General features: G+C 38.9%; 1 protein-coding gene across 1 annotated transcript; it reads right to left on the bottom strand.

Moving 5' to 3' along the window:
* Positions 1-426: 426 nt before the first annotated feature.
* On the bottom strand, positions 427-1,128 carry LOC142176188 (uncharacterized). Its single transcript, XM_075243299.1, has one exon. The coding sequence runs from the start codon at positions 1,126-1,128 to the stop codon at positions 427-429; it is 702 nt and encodes a 233-aa protein (XP_075099400.1).
* Between the last annotated feature and the right edge of the window lie 17,132 nt (positions 1,129-18,260).

Here is an 18,260-nt window from a genome sequence, read left to right as displayed (position 1 = left end):
GGTAAGGCCACAACCTGTCAGCACAATCATGGGAGCCAATCTGGGCCAGCAGGAATTAGTGCACAACAGTTGGACGGGGCCACAAGCAGGAAATCTGCCAACATAATGATGGAGGTCACTTAGGGCAGTGCCTCACAGCTGGACGGGTCCACTGTCCCCCAGTGGACAATTTTGTATATAAATAGGCATGCTTAGGCCTTGTTAGAAGGCATATCATATACACTTTGTATTTTCCCTTTGTTTATCAAGTAAATCAGAAAATTGGCCTTGGACTCCCAATCTTTGTGTGCCTTTCATTTCATTGTCTTTCCAGCCTTTGTGTGTGTTTGCCTTAGCTTAAGCATGACTTTGTGCTTGCTATTTCGTTAGGACTGAGACTAGAAGCAGAAAACAGCTGTCTAGTTGTCCGCACGTAGCTTACTGGAGTTAAGCTCGTGACATCTGTCTCTCCTCTTGAAGGAGAAAAGAATATACCTTGTCGATATTTGGTTCTGGAGTCATCATCATAATATTCCCTCTGCAGGTATTATAAGATTCATTCAATCCCATCAAGAACTGCATGAGCTTCTGTCTATTCTCTAAATCTTTGTTCTTTTGTTTTGCTTCACATTTGCACTCAATACAAACACAAGGAACCCTTGCATCTATAGCTTCTATTTCATCCCAAATTGCTTTGATATTGTTAAAATATGTTGCAATATCAAATGATCCTTGCACAGTTTCTAATAATTTCTTTTGTAATCCAAACAACATTGCAAAATCAGATGTACCATACCTATCTTCAAGTTGTTTCCATAGATCTCTAGCAGATTTGGAATGCAGCACACTCGATCTTATGTCTTTAGTCAAAGAATTCAGCAACCAAGCCATAACCATGTCATTAACCCTTATCCAAAGGTCCAAATAAGGTGAGTCCTCTCCAGGTTTTGAAAATTTTCCATTTATAAAACCTAATTTATTATTTTCTAATAAGGAAATTAACATAGATTTCCTCCAATCTGCATATCCAGTACCATCGAATGGTGAGAATACAAGCAACACACCAGGATTATCCGAAGGGCTCAAGTAAAGAGGATGTGAACTCTCAACCACAATCTGCCTCGTGCCAAAAGGATTTTCTTCCTCCATTAATGGCAGAAATTAGCAGAAATTGAACAATTGTTAGAAGAAAAAAGAAGTAAATCAGAAGAGAGAATGAATCGAAACAAATTGATTTCAATTTGCCAAGCAAAAACTTCAGAGAACTGTCTTCGAAGAATCTAGAAATGGATCGAGCAATTGACTGATACCATGTTGATTTTGGAGAGAATTGACTGAAAATATTTTTGTGAGAAAAAGTAATCTCTTTCTCTGTATTCATAATCATGCTGTATAAGTATTTATATACAAGTGAAAGCAGAAAGTAAGTGGTTAGATGAGCTGTCATCCACTGAGCCCAACCTCGTTCCAACTAACTATGTATATGCACAACTATTATAATTAAATAAGAACCTTCTAGATGGCACGTGTGACCAACCCATGTGAAGTAGACAAATGAAAAACTAGGGCTTCTGGGTTTATTTCTCACCGCCTCTTTCTTTTAACACATCTCTTTGCTTAGTGGAGGATTGTTCAGAAGTTGATGGAGATTCATCGTCAACAATATTTGTTATTGTAATCCATATCCATACTATATTAAAAGTACGAAGTCCCTTAGTGAAATGTCGTTCGCCTTTTTTTACCCTTTAAAAATAGCTTTCACATTAGACAAAGTTGTAATCTAATTATTCTCCTAATATATAGGATTTTAAAATCAAATAAAATTTTGTTTATTAAATATTTCCTTATTTGAACTATGTAAAAGCTCATAATATTTAAAATTATTGAAATTTACTATAAATAAACAACTTAGACATTTTTAGATCCTTTTACCCATAAAAATCAACGTACTTCAAAATTAGAAAAAGAAAAAATTAACTTGAATTAAACTATTCAAAATGCGTAGGAAGGAAATTGTATCTACTTTCACCTTTGAAAGATGTTCGTTTCTGACAACCAAGCAGCAGCCAAGGATCTCTAGTAAATTTTATTATCAATTTGATTCCTTTGAAATAATTTTTTTTAAAAAAAGTATCCTAAATGTAAATAAACAAGAAAATTATCTCTTTAAGAAGGAACAAAGTTGTCTTTAAAGTATTTAACAATTCCTAATTTATATAAAAAAAGAAATATCTTGAGTATAGTTCCAATTTTTTCTAAAATGAATTATGAAATACACTTTGATTTACATGGTTAAATTCTAATATAAATAAAAAAAGGTAAAAGATACCCTAGAACTCCTACCATAAATAAATGAGAAATATAGTCTTCAAGAAGGAATTAATTTGTCTTTAATTTCTAAAATCTAGGTTAAATAAAAGAAAAAAAATATCTTTTCAAGAAGGAACCAATTATTTGCCATTCCAAATTCTCGGCAACTTTGCTACTTATCAAACAAAAACTTAAGAATGGTTTATTTACCTTTTTAATTACTCCTAACATTTTGTTTTTAAAAAATGTTATGTTTTTATATTGAACATATAATTATTTTTGTTTTTGTTTTGTGGAAAGTGTCAAGTTCATATAATTCAATGTAAAAAGCGAACCATCCCTGCTTCTTTATAGAATTATAGTTAATGTGTCTTTGTCTCTGTAAGCATTAAAATTTTATCGAATTTAAATCGATAAAATAATATGGACTATATTTTAATATGCTAGTCCAAATAAATATTATTGGGCTAATATAATTGAATTAGTTATATAAGTCTAATATATATGGATTAAATAAATAAGTCTTAATCCATTGGGCTAGCCCATTTAATTGGGCTAAAGTGATGAGCCCACTTCATTAAGCCCAAGATGTCATCTTCTTAGAGGCCCAGTTTGGTGCCACGTGTCAAATGACGTGGCGCGCCAAGTCAAGCGGAAGAGCCAATAGGACCATGCCATGTGTCAAAATGACAAGACATGTCCAGTCGCGCTAAAAGGCCAATGAAATCGTGCCACGTGTGCAAGTGACATGTTCTGGCCAATCAAATGCAGCCATGTCACACTTCAATTTGATTGGTCGGAAAGAGTTTGTTCTTATCATAACTCTTCCCTTCCACAACTATAAATAGGGGTCTTCATAACTCAGAAAAGGGACCAGAAGTTACAACAAGAAGCAAGAAAGAGCTCGTGGATCAATCGCTGCAAATTCCTCCACAAGTTTCAAGCTTCAAGTTCAAGTTCAAGAAATCAAGTGCAAGTTCAAGAACGAAGAACAAATCAAGGTCAAGTTCAAGCAATCAAGCTCAAGCTCAAGAACAAGATCATCGTTCGTGGCAACAAATATAGATTCAAGATCAAGTTCAAAGGCCCTTGATTTATTTACTATTGAAAAGAAGAATCAGAGGATTCATAGAGATTGTACACTCAAATATTCGAAATAAAATACTACGATTGTTGCGATATTTTTGGTCTTGATTTTATTTTCTCGAACCAAATGTATTGTCTACAAATTCTGGCACGCCCAGTGGGACAATCTCTACCTCTCATCTCAACTTTTCAATCACCAAAGTTCAAGAACATTGAAATGGCTTCGAAGAAAATCAACTCCAAATCAACATCCACCAAGGCTGCTAACTCCAGGTTCTATGCTGATGTGGAAAGCATCCTCGATGTCACCTTTGGAAGCTTCGGACCAGTTACGAGGAGCAAAGCAAGCTCTTTAGGACAACAAGCACCCCAAGTGCCGTCCGCATCAACCCCTGTTTTCAGATCTTCATCCTCAAAAGGAGCAAGATCTTCCACAAATGCATCTGAAGGAGGAAGCGATGTTGCTGAAAAGATCAAGAAAACTCTTGCTCTGCTTGACCTCTCCGGCTCCAAGCACTCTGCTGTGAAGGAAGATGATGATGCTTCAAGTGATGGATCCTCCCCACTTACACCACATAGCGTGAGCCAGTCAAGGATCAATCTGTGTGAAAATCCATGCTACTCTCCGTCATCGACGACAATCATGCAAGCCATGGTGACAAACACTTCATATATGGAGGAGAAGTTGGCAAACTTGATGGAAGCAATCGCTGGCTTGACCAAATGCATGCAAAATCAAGAGGCTAGAATTGACAAGCTAACAGACAGGATGTGAATCTTGATGGAAGAAGAATCTACCCATGCACCCGGCAAGCTCCCAGAAGTTCTAGAGAGTGACTCTCCCCCAAGACAAGCAGCATCCACTAAGGCTATCCATGTCTCATCTGAAGGGATAAATCCAATCGATCAACTGAAGGAGTTCATCGAAGGAACCATTAAGAGCAAATATGAAGTTGCTGCCAAATCCTCCCTTACATATGCAAAGTCGTACACTACAAGGGTCGATATGTTGAAGATGCCTGCTGGCTATCAACCTCGGAAGTTTCAATAGTTTGATGGTAAAGGTAACCCAAAGCAACATATTGCGCACTTCGTTGAGACGTGCAACAATGCTGGGACTTATGGAGATTACCTCATCAAGCAGTTTGTTCGCTCGCTAAAAGAAAATGCTTTTGATTGGTACACGGACCTCGAGGCTGGATCTATCGACAATTGGGATCAACTAGAGCAAGAGTTCCTCAATCGCTTTTATAGCACAAGACGCACGATGAGTATGATAGAGCTTACAAATACTCGTCAACGAAAGGGGGAACTAGTTATCGACTTTATCAATCGTTGGAGGAATGCAAGCCTCAACTGCAAAGACAAGCTTAGTGAAGCTTCAAGCATAGAGATGTGCATCCAAGGCATGCATTGGGGATTGCGCTATATCTTGCAAGGTATTAAGCCTAGCACATTTGAAGAATTTGCAACTCGTGCCCATGACATGGAATTGAGCAAGGCTTCTGCTAGAAATGAAAGGCTACCCATCTATGAACCTCGCAAAGTGAATGACAAGCAAGAAGTTAGGAAGTGGGGCAAGTTCGTACCCAAGTCTGAAAGCAAAGAAGCTATGAATGTCAATACGTCACTTGTGAAGTTCACGACGAAGGAGAGCAAGAAGCAGAGTATAAAATCCACTTCGTTTCAAGATAAGCCAAGTGGGAAGTTGACTCTAAAAGAAATGCAGGAAAAAGAGTACCCATTCCTGGATTCTGATGTGCCAGCCATTTTCGAAGAACTCCTCGAGTTAAATCTCATTGAGCTTCTGGAGATGAAGCGACCAAATGAAGCTGGGAAAACAAATGACCCGAACTGCTGCAAATATCACCGACTTGTAAGCCACCCTCTGGAAAAGTGCTTTGTCTTCAAGGATAAAGTCATGGACTTGGCTCGCGAAAAGAAGATCGTGCTTGAAGATGAGAAAGCAAGCGCAAACCAAGTCTCTATCACCTTTGACTCACTCAGTCCGGATGACTTATGTGGTTTTAAAGAAAGTAAAGATGAAGAATTACTGGAGAGCGACAAAGCTGAAGTCAATCAACCTGATGACGATGAAGGTTGGACATTGGTGACTCGTCGTAAGCACCACAAAAGGAGCCCACAAAAAGAATCAATAGAACAACCAACAAGGAAGATGATGGTAAAAAGACCAACGAAAAAGAATCCAATTAGGCATTTGAAGAAAGCAAAAGTGGAGATGCACCATCCTCAAAAGCCACGAAATCCAGTGACCTTGGAGGAGTTTTTACCAAGTTGGTTCCGCACGAAGATTTCCCATGAGGGCATTGATGCCTCTTGTTGCCATGCTGACAAAGGGGAAGAAAATATTGATGACCTACCATTGGCACCACCTTCGGAAAAGCCCATTGAGTCCACTCCTCAAGAAGTTAATGCTTGTGAGGAAAAGGTCACGTTCACAAGTGACGATCTTTTGCTAGGTGACACTCCTCATAACCGCCCATTGTACCTGGTTGGCTATATACGCGATGAAAGGGTAAATCGAATTTTGGTTGATGGAGGATCCTCAGTGAACATTTTGCCAATCCATACTGTGAAAGAACTTGGTATTCCCATGAACAAACTCTCAGAAAGTCGTGTGATGATCCAAGGATTCAACCAAGGGGGGCAAAGAGCCATAGGCGCAATCAGGCTGGGAATTACTATTGAATATATGCGATCAAGTGCATGGCTACATGTGATCGACGCGAAGACTTCATACAATGTTTTGCTTGGGAGGCCTTGGATACATGAGAATAAAGTTGTTCCATCTACCTACCATCAATGTTTGAATACTACGAGGGCGAAGTCGAGAAGACGATAGTTGCTGATGATGAGCCATTCACCGAGGCTGAGTCACACTTCACCGATGCAAAGTTCTACTTGAAGAACCGCATTGTGAAGGAGCTGAAAGTTGATGATGGTATGAAAAGCAAGAATGACGAACCCATAACTAAAAGAGCTGAGGTGACTATTGGTAAAGCCAAAGTTGTTACTGAGGAGGTACCCGCCAACGTGAATAAATCTCATAAAGGGGGATTGCATCTTATGGAAAGAAAGTAAGTCCCGCGCTCCAATATGTCCCTAAAAGGAAGAAAGACGAGGGCGAATCATATAATCTCCAAACCAAGACGCTAAGGGAGTTAACTCTTCCGGTAAAATGAATTGAGGCAGTAAAGTTGCCCTCAAAGTCGCTTGCAGGGTTTGTAGCCCATAATCGTTTGCAGAATGTGGCACTCCCTACAAAGCGAACAGATGAAGGTTTTGATCCTAACGCTTACAAGCTATTTGCAAAAGCTGGATACAATCCCAATGAGCCGTCAAAGTTAGGGAAGCTCCCATCAGAAGCTGCAACGAGGCAACAATGTGAAGGTCTGGGATACAAGCAACCGTCACCAGTGCGCATCTCAATAAGAAGGGCGAGTAGCAACTATATATCAGTGTAGAAGACGAATCTGCCGCTTCTAACAGGCCTTCTGTCTTTGATAGGCTTGGAAAATCAATTGTGAGAACTTCTGTATTTGAGAGATTGGGTCCATTAAAGAAGGGGAATAAGTTCCAGAGAAATCATCAAAATACAAGAACACCCACTTCACCCAAAATTCAGGATATCTCTAAGGATTTCCAAAGTTTGGTTCCTTCCAGAATGAGGCGACAAACAAAACTGGTGGTTTCATGTGAAGAAGTACTGAAGGTAAAGCCATATACTATGGTCTATACTAAGGAACGTGACGAAGATGAAGAAAGTGTAGGTTCTTCGTATCATGTCACTATACAAGGCGAGAATGGTGTTTCGTCTTCAATGGAAGATAATGCGGAATTGGAGGATGTTTCGCCGTGTTATCACATATCCTTCAATGATGGGGACCCTCAAAAAGATGAAGATGCGAAAGATGCTCCACCTGAACTTGAAGAAGGAGTGAATACGACAGTTGATACCTTAAAAAGAAGTTAACCTTGGCACCGATGAGGAACCAAGACCCACCTACCTAAGTGCTTTACTAGAAGCTGACGAAGAGAGCACTTATATTGAGTTACTCAAAGAATTCAGAGATGTATTTGCTTGGAGTTACAAAGAGATGTCTGGCTTGGACCCGAAAGTAGCAGTCCATCACCTTGAAGTCAAAAATGGTGCTCGCCCTGTTAAACAAGCTCAAAGGCGTTTTAGGCCGGACTTGGTTCCCCTGATTGAAACTGAAGTTAACAAGCTCATTGAAGCTGGATTTAATCGGGAAGTTAAATACCCAACATGGGTTTCAAGTATTGTCCCTGTAAGGAAGAAGAATGGCCAGATTCGAGTATGCGTCGACTTCAGAGACCTTAATAATGCATGTCCCAAAGATGAATTCCCACTTCCTATTCCAGAGCTGATGATCGATGCTACTACTGGTTATGAGGCAATGTCTTTCCTGGATGGTTCGTCGGGCTATAACCAAATTCGCATGGCACCAAAAGATGAAGAGCTTACTGCGTTTCGCACCCCCAAGGGTATTTATTGCTACAAGGTAATGCCTTTTGGCTTGAAGAATGCTGGTTCTACTTACCAAAGGGCTATGCAGAATATTTTCGACGATCTTCTCCATAAGAATGTCGAATGCTATGTTGACGACTTGGTGGTGAAATCAAGAGAGAAGGGCGACCACATGAAATACTTGAGGATGGTATTTGAATTGCTTCAGAGGTACCAACTTAGGATGAATCCGTTGAAATGTGCCTTTGGAGTTACTTCTGGAAAGTTCCTTGGTTTCATTGTCCGACATCGAGGGATCGAAATTGATCAAGCCAAAGTGGATGCCATTTTGAAAATGCCTGAACCTCGAGATATCCATGAATTGAAAAGTCTGCAAGGAAAGCTAGCATACCTTAGAAGATTCATATCAAACCTGGCTGGGAGGTGCCAACCGTTTAGTCGCCTCATGAAGAAAGGCGTTCCTTTCAAGTAGGACCCATCTTGTAGCAATGCCTTCGAAAGTATCAAAACCTACTTGATGAAACCTCCAGTTTTAGCAGTTCCTATACCTGGAAAGTCATTGATACTATACATTGCGACGCAAGAAAGGTCTGTTGGAGCACTGTTGGCCCAAGAAAATAGTGAGGGGAAAAGAAACTCTCTTTACTACTTGAGAAGGATGATGACACCTAACGAGTTGAACTACTCGCCAATTGAAAAGTTGTGTTTGGCGCTAGTCTTCTCAATTCAAAAGTTGAAGCACTACTTTCAAGCTCATGTTGTCCGTCTTGTTTCTAAAGCAAATCCCATCAAGTTCGTGATATCAAAACCTGTTCTTAGTGATCGACTAGCGAGATGGTACCTCCAATTTCAACAATTCGAGATTTTGTACATCCCTCAAAAGGCTTTAAAAGGACAAGCATTGGCAGACTTCTTGGCAGATCATCCGATACCTGATGACTGGGAGCTAACTGATGAACTACCTGATGAGGACGCAATGGTCGTTGAAGTTCAACCTCCATGGAAGATGTACTTTGATGGTGCTGTGCATCGTGGGGGAGCCGGGGCTGGCGTAGTATTTGTCACTCCTCAAGGCGAAGTTTTGCCCTACTCCTTCACCTTGACCCAACTCTGTTTCAACAATGTTGCTGAATATTAAGTATTAATACTTGGGCTTGAAATGGCCGTTGATATGAAGAAATTGCAATTGAAAGTCTTTGGTGACTCCCAGTTAGTGGTCAATCAGCTTTTGGGTAGTTACGAGGTCAAGAAGCCTGAACTACGCCCATATCATGATTATGCGAAAAAGTTGATGGGGTGGCTCAGCGATGTTACTATTCAGTATGTACCAAGGAAAGAAAATAAGAAGGCTGATGCTTTAGCTGCTCTAGCTTCATCATTAGCCCTGCCTGACCAAGCACAAGTTGCCGTATGCCAAAAATGGGTAGTACCGCCGCCAAATGAGGTCGAAGGTGAAGAAAACGAACTCAAACAGCTTGTTGCTATTTCTGAAGTTGAGAAAGAAGAATGGCGACAACCCATTATTGACTACTTATGCTATGGGATACTTCCAGAAAATCCGAGGAGAAGGACTGAAATTCGTGGTCGTGCACCTCGCTTCCTTTACTATAAGGATACTCTATACAGAAGGTCATTTGAGGGAGTACTCTTGCGATGCCTAGGAGAAGAAGAAGCTCTCCAAGCTTTGCAAGAGGCACATTCTGAGGTATGTGGGTCACACCAGTCCGGACCAAATCTCCACTTCCATATAAAAAGGATGGGATATTATTGGCCAACGATATTAAAAGATTGCTTGGACTACGCTCGAAGATGCAAGGCTTGTCAATTCCATGCGAATTTTATTCATCAACCTACTGAAATATTGCACCCGACTATTGCATCCTGGCCATTTGACGCTTGGGGATTGGATGTTGTTGGACCACTGCCAAAGTCCTCTAGTGGGCACCTATACATCTTGGCTGCAACTGACTACTTCTCAAAATGGGCTGAAGCTGTTGCTCTTAAGGAAGTAAAAAAGGAAAATGTTGCAAGTTTCATCCGAGTAAACATTATTTATCGCTTTGGCATTCCTCGTTACATAATAACGGATAATGGAAAGCCATTCGATAATAGGTTGATGAACAGGATTTGTGATCTCTTTGGCTTCAAGCAACGTAACTCTTCGATGTACAATGTTACCGCCAATGGTCTAGCTGAGGCATTCAACAAGACTCTATGCAACTTGTTAAAGAAAGTTGTCTCCAAATCCAAACGAGATTGGAATGACCGTATGGAAGAAGCTCTATGGGCATATAGAACGACTCATCGCACGCCAACACATGCGACTCCTTATTCACTCGTTTATGGAGTCGAAGTCGTCTTGCCACTTGAGCGTCAAATACCTTCGTTACGACTGGCTATTCAAGAAGGGATCACGTATGAAGAAAATGCTCGACTTCGATTAGCAGAGTTGGAAGCTCTTGATGAAAAGAGATTGGAAGCTCAACAGAGTCTTGAATGTTATCAAGCTCGATTGTCTCGCGCCTTCAATAAAAGAGTTCGTCCGAGATCCTTTCAAGTAGGAGATCAAGTCCTTGCCATACAAAGACCCATAATTACTTCCCATAAACCTGTAGGGAAGTTCACTTCAAAATGGGATGGGCCATATGTCGTACAAGAAGCTTATTCAAGTGGGGCTTACAAGCTGGTTGATGCAGATGGTATGGGGATCGGCCCTATCAATGGCAAGTTTTTGAAGAAGTATTATCCTTGAAGTCGCCACGCTCCTTGACGCACGAGCCTAAACTGCATGTTGCTAAACTCTTGGCCCGTAAGAGTATAAACTATGTACGACCCCCAAAAAAAAAGTCCGCTAGGTTGAAAATCTCGTAAGGGGCGGCCTAGGCAAAAGTTAGGACATGAAAAAAAATCTACCTAGTCTGAACTACGGTATGACTTGATCCTCTTCACCGAGGTACGTAGGCAGCTTAGAGTTTCATTCTAAGTTCAGTCGCATAAGTTCAAAAGATATATATTGCCCCAATTATTGTCCGAGTAAAGTATGGAGGAATGCAAAATCAAGCTGAAATGCCATCCTCTTGTGGAACTTTGATCTCATTTGATTTAAAAGGAGCAACCCTCTATGGTAAATTGATATCTTCAAGTCTGTTGGTACTCAAGTTAAAGTCCCCAAGTTGAAATCTTCAACTCCGTCGGTCTTCAAGTTGAAGTCTTCAAATTCGCTGATCTTCAAGTTGAAATATTTAGGCCCTCCAAGTCTCAAAGTTGGAGTCTTCAAGTCCGTCGGTCTTCAAGTTGAAGTCTTCAAATTCGCCGATCTTAAAGTTGAATTGTTTAAGCCCTCTGAATCTTCGAGTTGAAGTCTGCAAAGTCCGCCAAATCTTCAAAGTTTTCCAAGTGTTCAAGTAAATGTCGTCTTCAAGTTGAAACTTTATAACTTTCCAATCTTAAGGTGGACATATAAGTCCCTTTGCACCTTAAGTTGGCCTCTTCTTGGGTTTGTCCTTAAAAGGAACTATAAAATTCCAATCTTAAGGTGGACATATGAGTACCTTTGCACCTTAAGTTGGCCTCACCGATAGTTTGGGCTACATTGAGAGTAATCTCTCCGGTAATCGGGCCATTTTGAGAGTAATCTCTCCAAGAATCGGGCCATTTTGAGAGTAATCTCTCCAAGAATTGGGTCACATTGAGAGTAATCTCTCCAAGAATCGGGCCATTTTGAGAGTAATCTCTCCAAGAAAATCTCTCCAAGAATCGGGCCACATTGAGAGTAATCTCTCCAAGAATCGGGCCATTTTGAGAGTAATCTCTCCAAGAATTGGGCCACATTGAGAGTAATCTCTCCAAGAATCGGGTCATTTTAAGAGTAATCTCTCCAAGAATTGGGCCACATTGAGAGTAATCTCTCCAAGAATCGGGCAAGGATGAATACTCATCCCCTCATACCCCAAGATTATCTTCTTCATGCGTGGATCATCTTATTGAACAAGAACATATCTTTCTTGTTTGACCTACAACAAAAAAAATAACAAAAGAAAAAAAACACAAAAAAAGAAGAAGAAATTACCTTAGCGTCAATGCTTCCGAGCCACAAAACTAGACTCAATATGGCTTGCAAATACTGCAAATTGATGCTAAACAAATACGACGTAGGGGTTTATATAGATAACAAAAGGTGGCTGTCAAATAGTGATTTCTCGATGTGGGACGTTGCGACAATTGGTCTTTGAAAAGGACATGGACTGTTGAGGCGACGACAGTTACTCTAATTAGAGTTGGTGTGGGATGGAATCCTTGCAAGACAATAAGATGTCAATTGGAGTCCTTACCAATTCGTTGTCAACGTGTAAGCCAATCCAAATTTAATCCAAACTCAATTTCCATTTGACAATCCAAATGCAAATTCAATTCAATTTACGTGGCTTCCTTTATCCAAACATATAGGACTAGTGCAAGCTCTAAGTAATTGAAGCTTAGAATCTGTTAGCATATGCTCTCAACTTTAGCAGTGTATTAAGTTACGGATACTTCAAGTCTAGCCTTCGAAATTAACAAAGTTAATATCTTGACAAATCTTGAAGTAGGGGCATTTGCAAGCATTAAAATTTTATCGAATTTAAATCGATAAAATAATATGGACTATATTTTAATATGCTAGTCCAAATAAATATTATTGGGCTAATATAATTGAATTAGTTATATAAGTCTAATATATATGGATTAAATAAATAAGTCTTAATCCATTGGGCTAGCCCATTTAATTGGGCTAAAGTGATAAGCCCACTTCATTAAGCCCAAGATGTCATCTTCCTAGAGGCCCAGTTTGGTGCCACGTGTCAAATGACGTGGCACGCCAAGTCAAGCGGAAGAGCCAATAGGACCATGCCATGTGTCAAAATGACAAGGCATGTCCAGTCGCGCTAAAAGGCCAATGAAATCGCGCCACATGTGCAAGTGACATGTTCTGGCCAATCAAATGCAGCCATGTCACACTTCAATTTGATTGGTCGGAAAGAGTTTGTTCTTATCACAATTCTTCCCTTCTACAACTATAAATAGGGGTCTTCATAACTCAGAAAGGGACCAGAAGTTACATCAAGAAGCAAGAAAGAGCTCGTGGATCAAACGCTGCAAATTCCTCCACAAGTTTCAAGCTTCAAGTTCAAGTTCAAGAAATCAAGTGCAAGTTCAAGAACGAAGAACAAATCAAGGTCAAGTTCAAGCAATCAAGCTCAAGAACAAGATCATCGTTCGTGGCAACAAACATAGATTCAAGATCAAGCTTAAAAGCCCTTGATTTATTTACTATTGAAAAGAAGAATCAGAGGATTCATAGAGATTGTAGACTCAAATATTCGAAATAAAATACTACGAGTGTTGCGATATTTTCGATCTTGATTTTATTTTCTCGAACCAAATTTATTGTCTACAGTCTCCAAAAGCAAGAATATTATAATACAAACTATTATTTATGGATGAACATATCTTTTTGTAACGTTAATAGATCATATTACTCTTCAATGATGTACTATTTCTTCAAAACATTATACATACAAAAATATAAAATTGTTTAATAATGAATAATAAATAAAACTATAGCATATTCATGGCTCCTTATATAATTATAGTATCCTCTTTATTGTTTATTTATTTTTAGAATAATACAAGCTTGTTACATTCAGTATGCTAATACAAATTAACATATTGTGCTTATTCTGAGCTTTTAAACTAAATACAAAGCCCATGTATTGAAATCGAATAAATAGTATCAGGACTTTGTGGGGTGACGTTTCTTTTCTTATAGAATTAGTTAAACAAAATTAATATTCATATTTTTAGGAAGTTAATTATTTCCCTTAAATTAAATTCTATATCAAGATATTTTTAATAATATTTATGTGATTTTTATAAAGCTTTTGATTGTAATATGGGTACACGCACAACACGTGTATCCTAAGACTAGTAAGTAGAAATATAGTAAGATATTCAAGAAAAGGAGAAAGCAAATTAGAAAGAGGGATAAGAGCTTTCACATTATTCTCCTTTTGACTACAGGGCGTAAAGAAGTGGCCATGTGTTGCTTTGCGTGTGAAGCTTGAAAATTTGCACATCTGAATGTGATCTACTTTCCGCAGGAATTGGAATACCGAATCTTGTAATCTATGACTTCCAGTTCCAGATGATCTTTTACGCGGTCAATAATTCTCCTTTCACATACTAGTCCTGTTTTTCGTCATATGGGTAACAAGTAGTTATAGTGAAACTTGTAAATATAGGTTTTCGAACTGGCCATTCAAAAATAGTCATTATTTGTAAAATTATTAAAAAATAGCTACTATTTTGTTGCAACACGAAAAGTTCCAACATAATATACTAGGGATCGATGCACTATATATGAACTTCAAACATATTATCCTGGAATTCCAACACGCGGAAAGTTCCAGCATAATATACTAGAGATTGGGGGTACCTGTATATGAACTTCCAGCATATTATACTTGAGTTCCAGTATATTATACTGGAGTATTTTTCAGATTTTGAATATTGTTTTCGTTCAAATTTATCTTTACATAAAAAGTGGCTAAATTTTGATTACTTTTAAAACTGCGGCTATTTTTGATTGACCACTTGTAAATCTGGCTATTTTTGGATTTCTCCCGTGAAACTTCAAATTATATAAAGAAAGGCCCATAAGTAAATGAATAATGAAAATTTAAAGAGGGACCACAAATGAAAAGGGAAAATAGTACGGGCTAGCCAGTTTTCGGACTAGTAATCGAAAAATAACGAGCGTTTGTAAAGTCATTGAGAAATAGTCATTGTTTTGCTGAAACACGGAAAGTTCCAGCATAATATGCGGGATTATGGAGATTCTGCGTATAAACTTCCAGCATATTATATTGGAACTTCAGCACACGGAAAGTTCCAACATAATATGCGGGATTATGGAGCTCCTACATATAAACTTCCCGCATATTATGTTGGAACTCCCAGCACATTATGCTGGAAGCTCATACATATTATGTTGGAATATTTTTAATTTTTTAAGGGTATTTTTATTTAGATTTTATCTTTACACGAAAAAGTGACTAAATTTCTATTATTTTTAAAAATGTGGTTATTTTTCAATTACCAGTTCTAGATGGGCTATTTTTAATTATTTTCCAAATGAAAAATACCAAAATACTTACTATTGGTGAAATATCGAAAATTTTGAGATGGGTATTTTCAGTAAAACAATAGTTTTTATGTTTACTTTTTTTCAAATAAAATTCATGTCTAAACAATAAACACCACACTTGTAAGATGTTTTTTTTCCCAACATCAATCAAATATGTCCGAAAGCTTGATAAGAAATCATCAGCAAAAGGTAGCTTATGAAAGAAAAATTGAACCAAATTGCTCCAATTGCAAGCTACGGGAACTGGATTCTTACCAGTATGTCATTGATAGCCCATCTAGAATTGTTTAATTGTAGTAGTAGTAACAAGCAAGAATGTGGACCATGCAAAATAGAACACATGCTACTTCTAGTTAAGGCCCAAGGTTGCAAATATCTTGGGCTCCTTAGGTGCGTGTTTATCACTGTATATGACTTCATACACGGTATATATTGTTTTTATCGTTAGGATTTTGCTACAAAATACATAAACTAGGTACGAGTTGCATCACTTGTATTAATATTACCAGCTTGTATCACTTGTATTCATTCGCTCTAAATGGTTGTATCAACGCATATATACACTAAAATACAGGGTTATATACAGTTATTGTATCATTGTATGCATGGGCGGCTCAAGCTGATATGTGGCCTAAAGCCAAAATTTAATATGAGGCTTAAAATATTTTCTATACAAATTGTAATAATTTTGAAGTGTAGTTATGTATAGTAAATACAATGTATAAATTAGTTACGTCATATATTTTTTTCTTAATTTAAACCTGATTGGTTTCGTGATCTGAGGTCAATGGCGGAAACGACTAGTAATCACTAGAAAATGATAAAGCTTAAAAGAAATTCCACATTTCTTGCTAGCGTACAATACTTCTCATATTTAGAAACGATAAAGTAATATGCTAAAATAACCAGCTAAATAGAGTAATTGAGTATTCTCATCCAACTTAGAGATCTGGTGGCTGCCCATTACGTTAATGAATACAGTCTCAACACTCCTAACTAGAACTACAGATCACAACGATTATGAATATTTGAATCGAAAATTTTACTAAGGTGTACAGGGTAAAATATGTTATTTTAAGTAATTGCATAAGGGAGTGAAACGTGGAACCGAAGACAGAGGATAGCTAAAACAGAAGACAACTATTCCATTTGTTACCGATAAGAATGGTACTCATAAAGATGAAATAAATGCCTATCACTCGACAGCATTTAATGGAGAATATTCTACAGCATTTAGTACACTACCGCTATAAAGAATTTGTCATTCATGCCCGCCGTTACACATTCTTCAATGACCCTAATAATTGTCATTAAAGAAGGGCATAATCCTAGGACCTTGTTCCCTAGATGCAGCTATAAATAGTGAGCCCTATTACCATTGTAGGGGAGATGAATTTTCTAGCAAATGTATGCTATAATCTGTTCAAAGCTTATGCAATTTTATCTTTTTGCTTTTTGATTCCATTGTTGTTGTACCCGGAAGCTCTGCTCCTGGAACTACTGTTTCTGCTGTTCCATTTTCATCTCAAGGCTAAGTATTGCATATTATTTCAATTCTTCTATTATTTCAAGATCGAATTAATTCACTTGTCTAGAAAACACATATAAATTCAAATGTACCGTTTTACGGATAAACAGTTTTGCGCCCACCGTAGGACCTAGACAGTCATGTAATTAAGTTAGTCCTTGCCATCTTTTACTAACATATTTTGATGACTTGTTCTTAGTAAAAAATTATACAAAATGGAAGATAATGATGTTAACAACACACACAATCTTGAGGCCTAAGGAGACCAGCCTCAGCACGAGGATTTAATCAGTGATACCGCAATGAGGGGAACGATGCCACGCCGGTCCGCAGCATGTGGTACCGGTGACATGTAGGGGGAGCGACTCCTGATGATGCTGAAGAGGAGCATGTTGCTGAAGCGGTAATGGTCCTGTAGGAGCAACAATAGGTCATTCTAGGCCATCTCACACGACAGGATAAGGTTATGACATAACTAAAGCAGGCGTTATCGGGTGCTTCCAATAACACAAATGGATGAGGTGTAGTTCCTCCTGATGCTCCCGCAAATCAAACAACATAGAGGGTCGCCAACAATACCCCGAGGGGTGAGGTCGGCTTCGTTGAGCCGGGAGGAGCGGATCCGATCATAACAACGAGAGTGATTCCTTCAAAAGCGAACTCTTATGGTTTATGAGGGAAGTAAATGCTCGCATAGACCAAATCCCGGGTGCACCACCGGTGCTGAAAGGGCCAAACTCAAATAAGTATACTCACTTGCCGAACAAACCAAGCGCGACACCATAATTGATCCCAAAGCAGTTTAAAATGCCCGATGTACCGAAAAATGATGGGACTTTGGACCCTCAGGAGTATTAAGTTCTCGAGATCCTTCCTATCCTAGACTTCCAGAATACAACCTCAACATCAATGTAGTAGAGTTGGTATCAGCTATGAGGAACACTAAGAAGCACTATTCTCGAAGCCAATGATGTCCGATCCTAGCTATAGGGATCCTAATTTATGTTGCAAATACCACAGGACAAACGTCCACCGAACTGGGAATTGCCGACATCTGCGTGAAGAGGTGGCGATACTACTGAAAAATGGTCATCTCAGGGAATTATTAAGTACTGGGCCAAAAACAATTACGGTTGCAACCGTGATAACACAGAGCCCTCAATAGTAGGAGAAGACCCCTTGAGCCAGATGATCAGCATGATTTTCGTGTGTGTGTGTGTGGGGGGGGATGAGATTAATAGGGTTACTTTCTCGGTAGCAAAAAAGACGAAGGTAACAGTAACCCACAACAAGAGGCTCCGTGAAGTCGCTGAGGACGAAATCACTTTCATGGAGGAAGACACAGACTAATTTTTGCTACTGCACAACGACGCATTGGCAATTTCTTTAAATGTATTAGATTTTTAAATCAAACATGTTTTGGTGGATCTAGGAAGTTCAGCCACTATCATACAATGGAGGGTATTGGAGTAAGTCAAACTTACCGGAAGCATCATTCCGGCCACAAAACTCCTCGTCGGGTTCAACCTCGCATGTGTGACAACCCGAGGAGAGATCCTGCTGCCCACAAGTGCTGAGAGGGTGATGAAGACGACCCTTTTCGAGGTTGTGGATGGTGATATGCAACATTTTTCTGGGAAGACCATGGTCGCACAAAATGAAAG

Source organism: Nicotiana tabacum, chromosome 22 (genome assembly GCF_000715075.1).
Source record: "Nicotiana tabacum cultivar K326 chromosome 22, ASM71507v2, whole genome shotgun sequence".
Classification (NCBI taxonomy): domain Eukaryota; kingdom Viridiplantae; phylum Streptophyta; class Magnoliopsida; order Solanales; family Solanaceae; genus Nicotiana; species Nicotiana tabacum.
The sequence above is the reverse complement of the archived record's forward strand: the minus strand, read 5'-3'. Positions and strand labels throughout refer to the sequence as shown.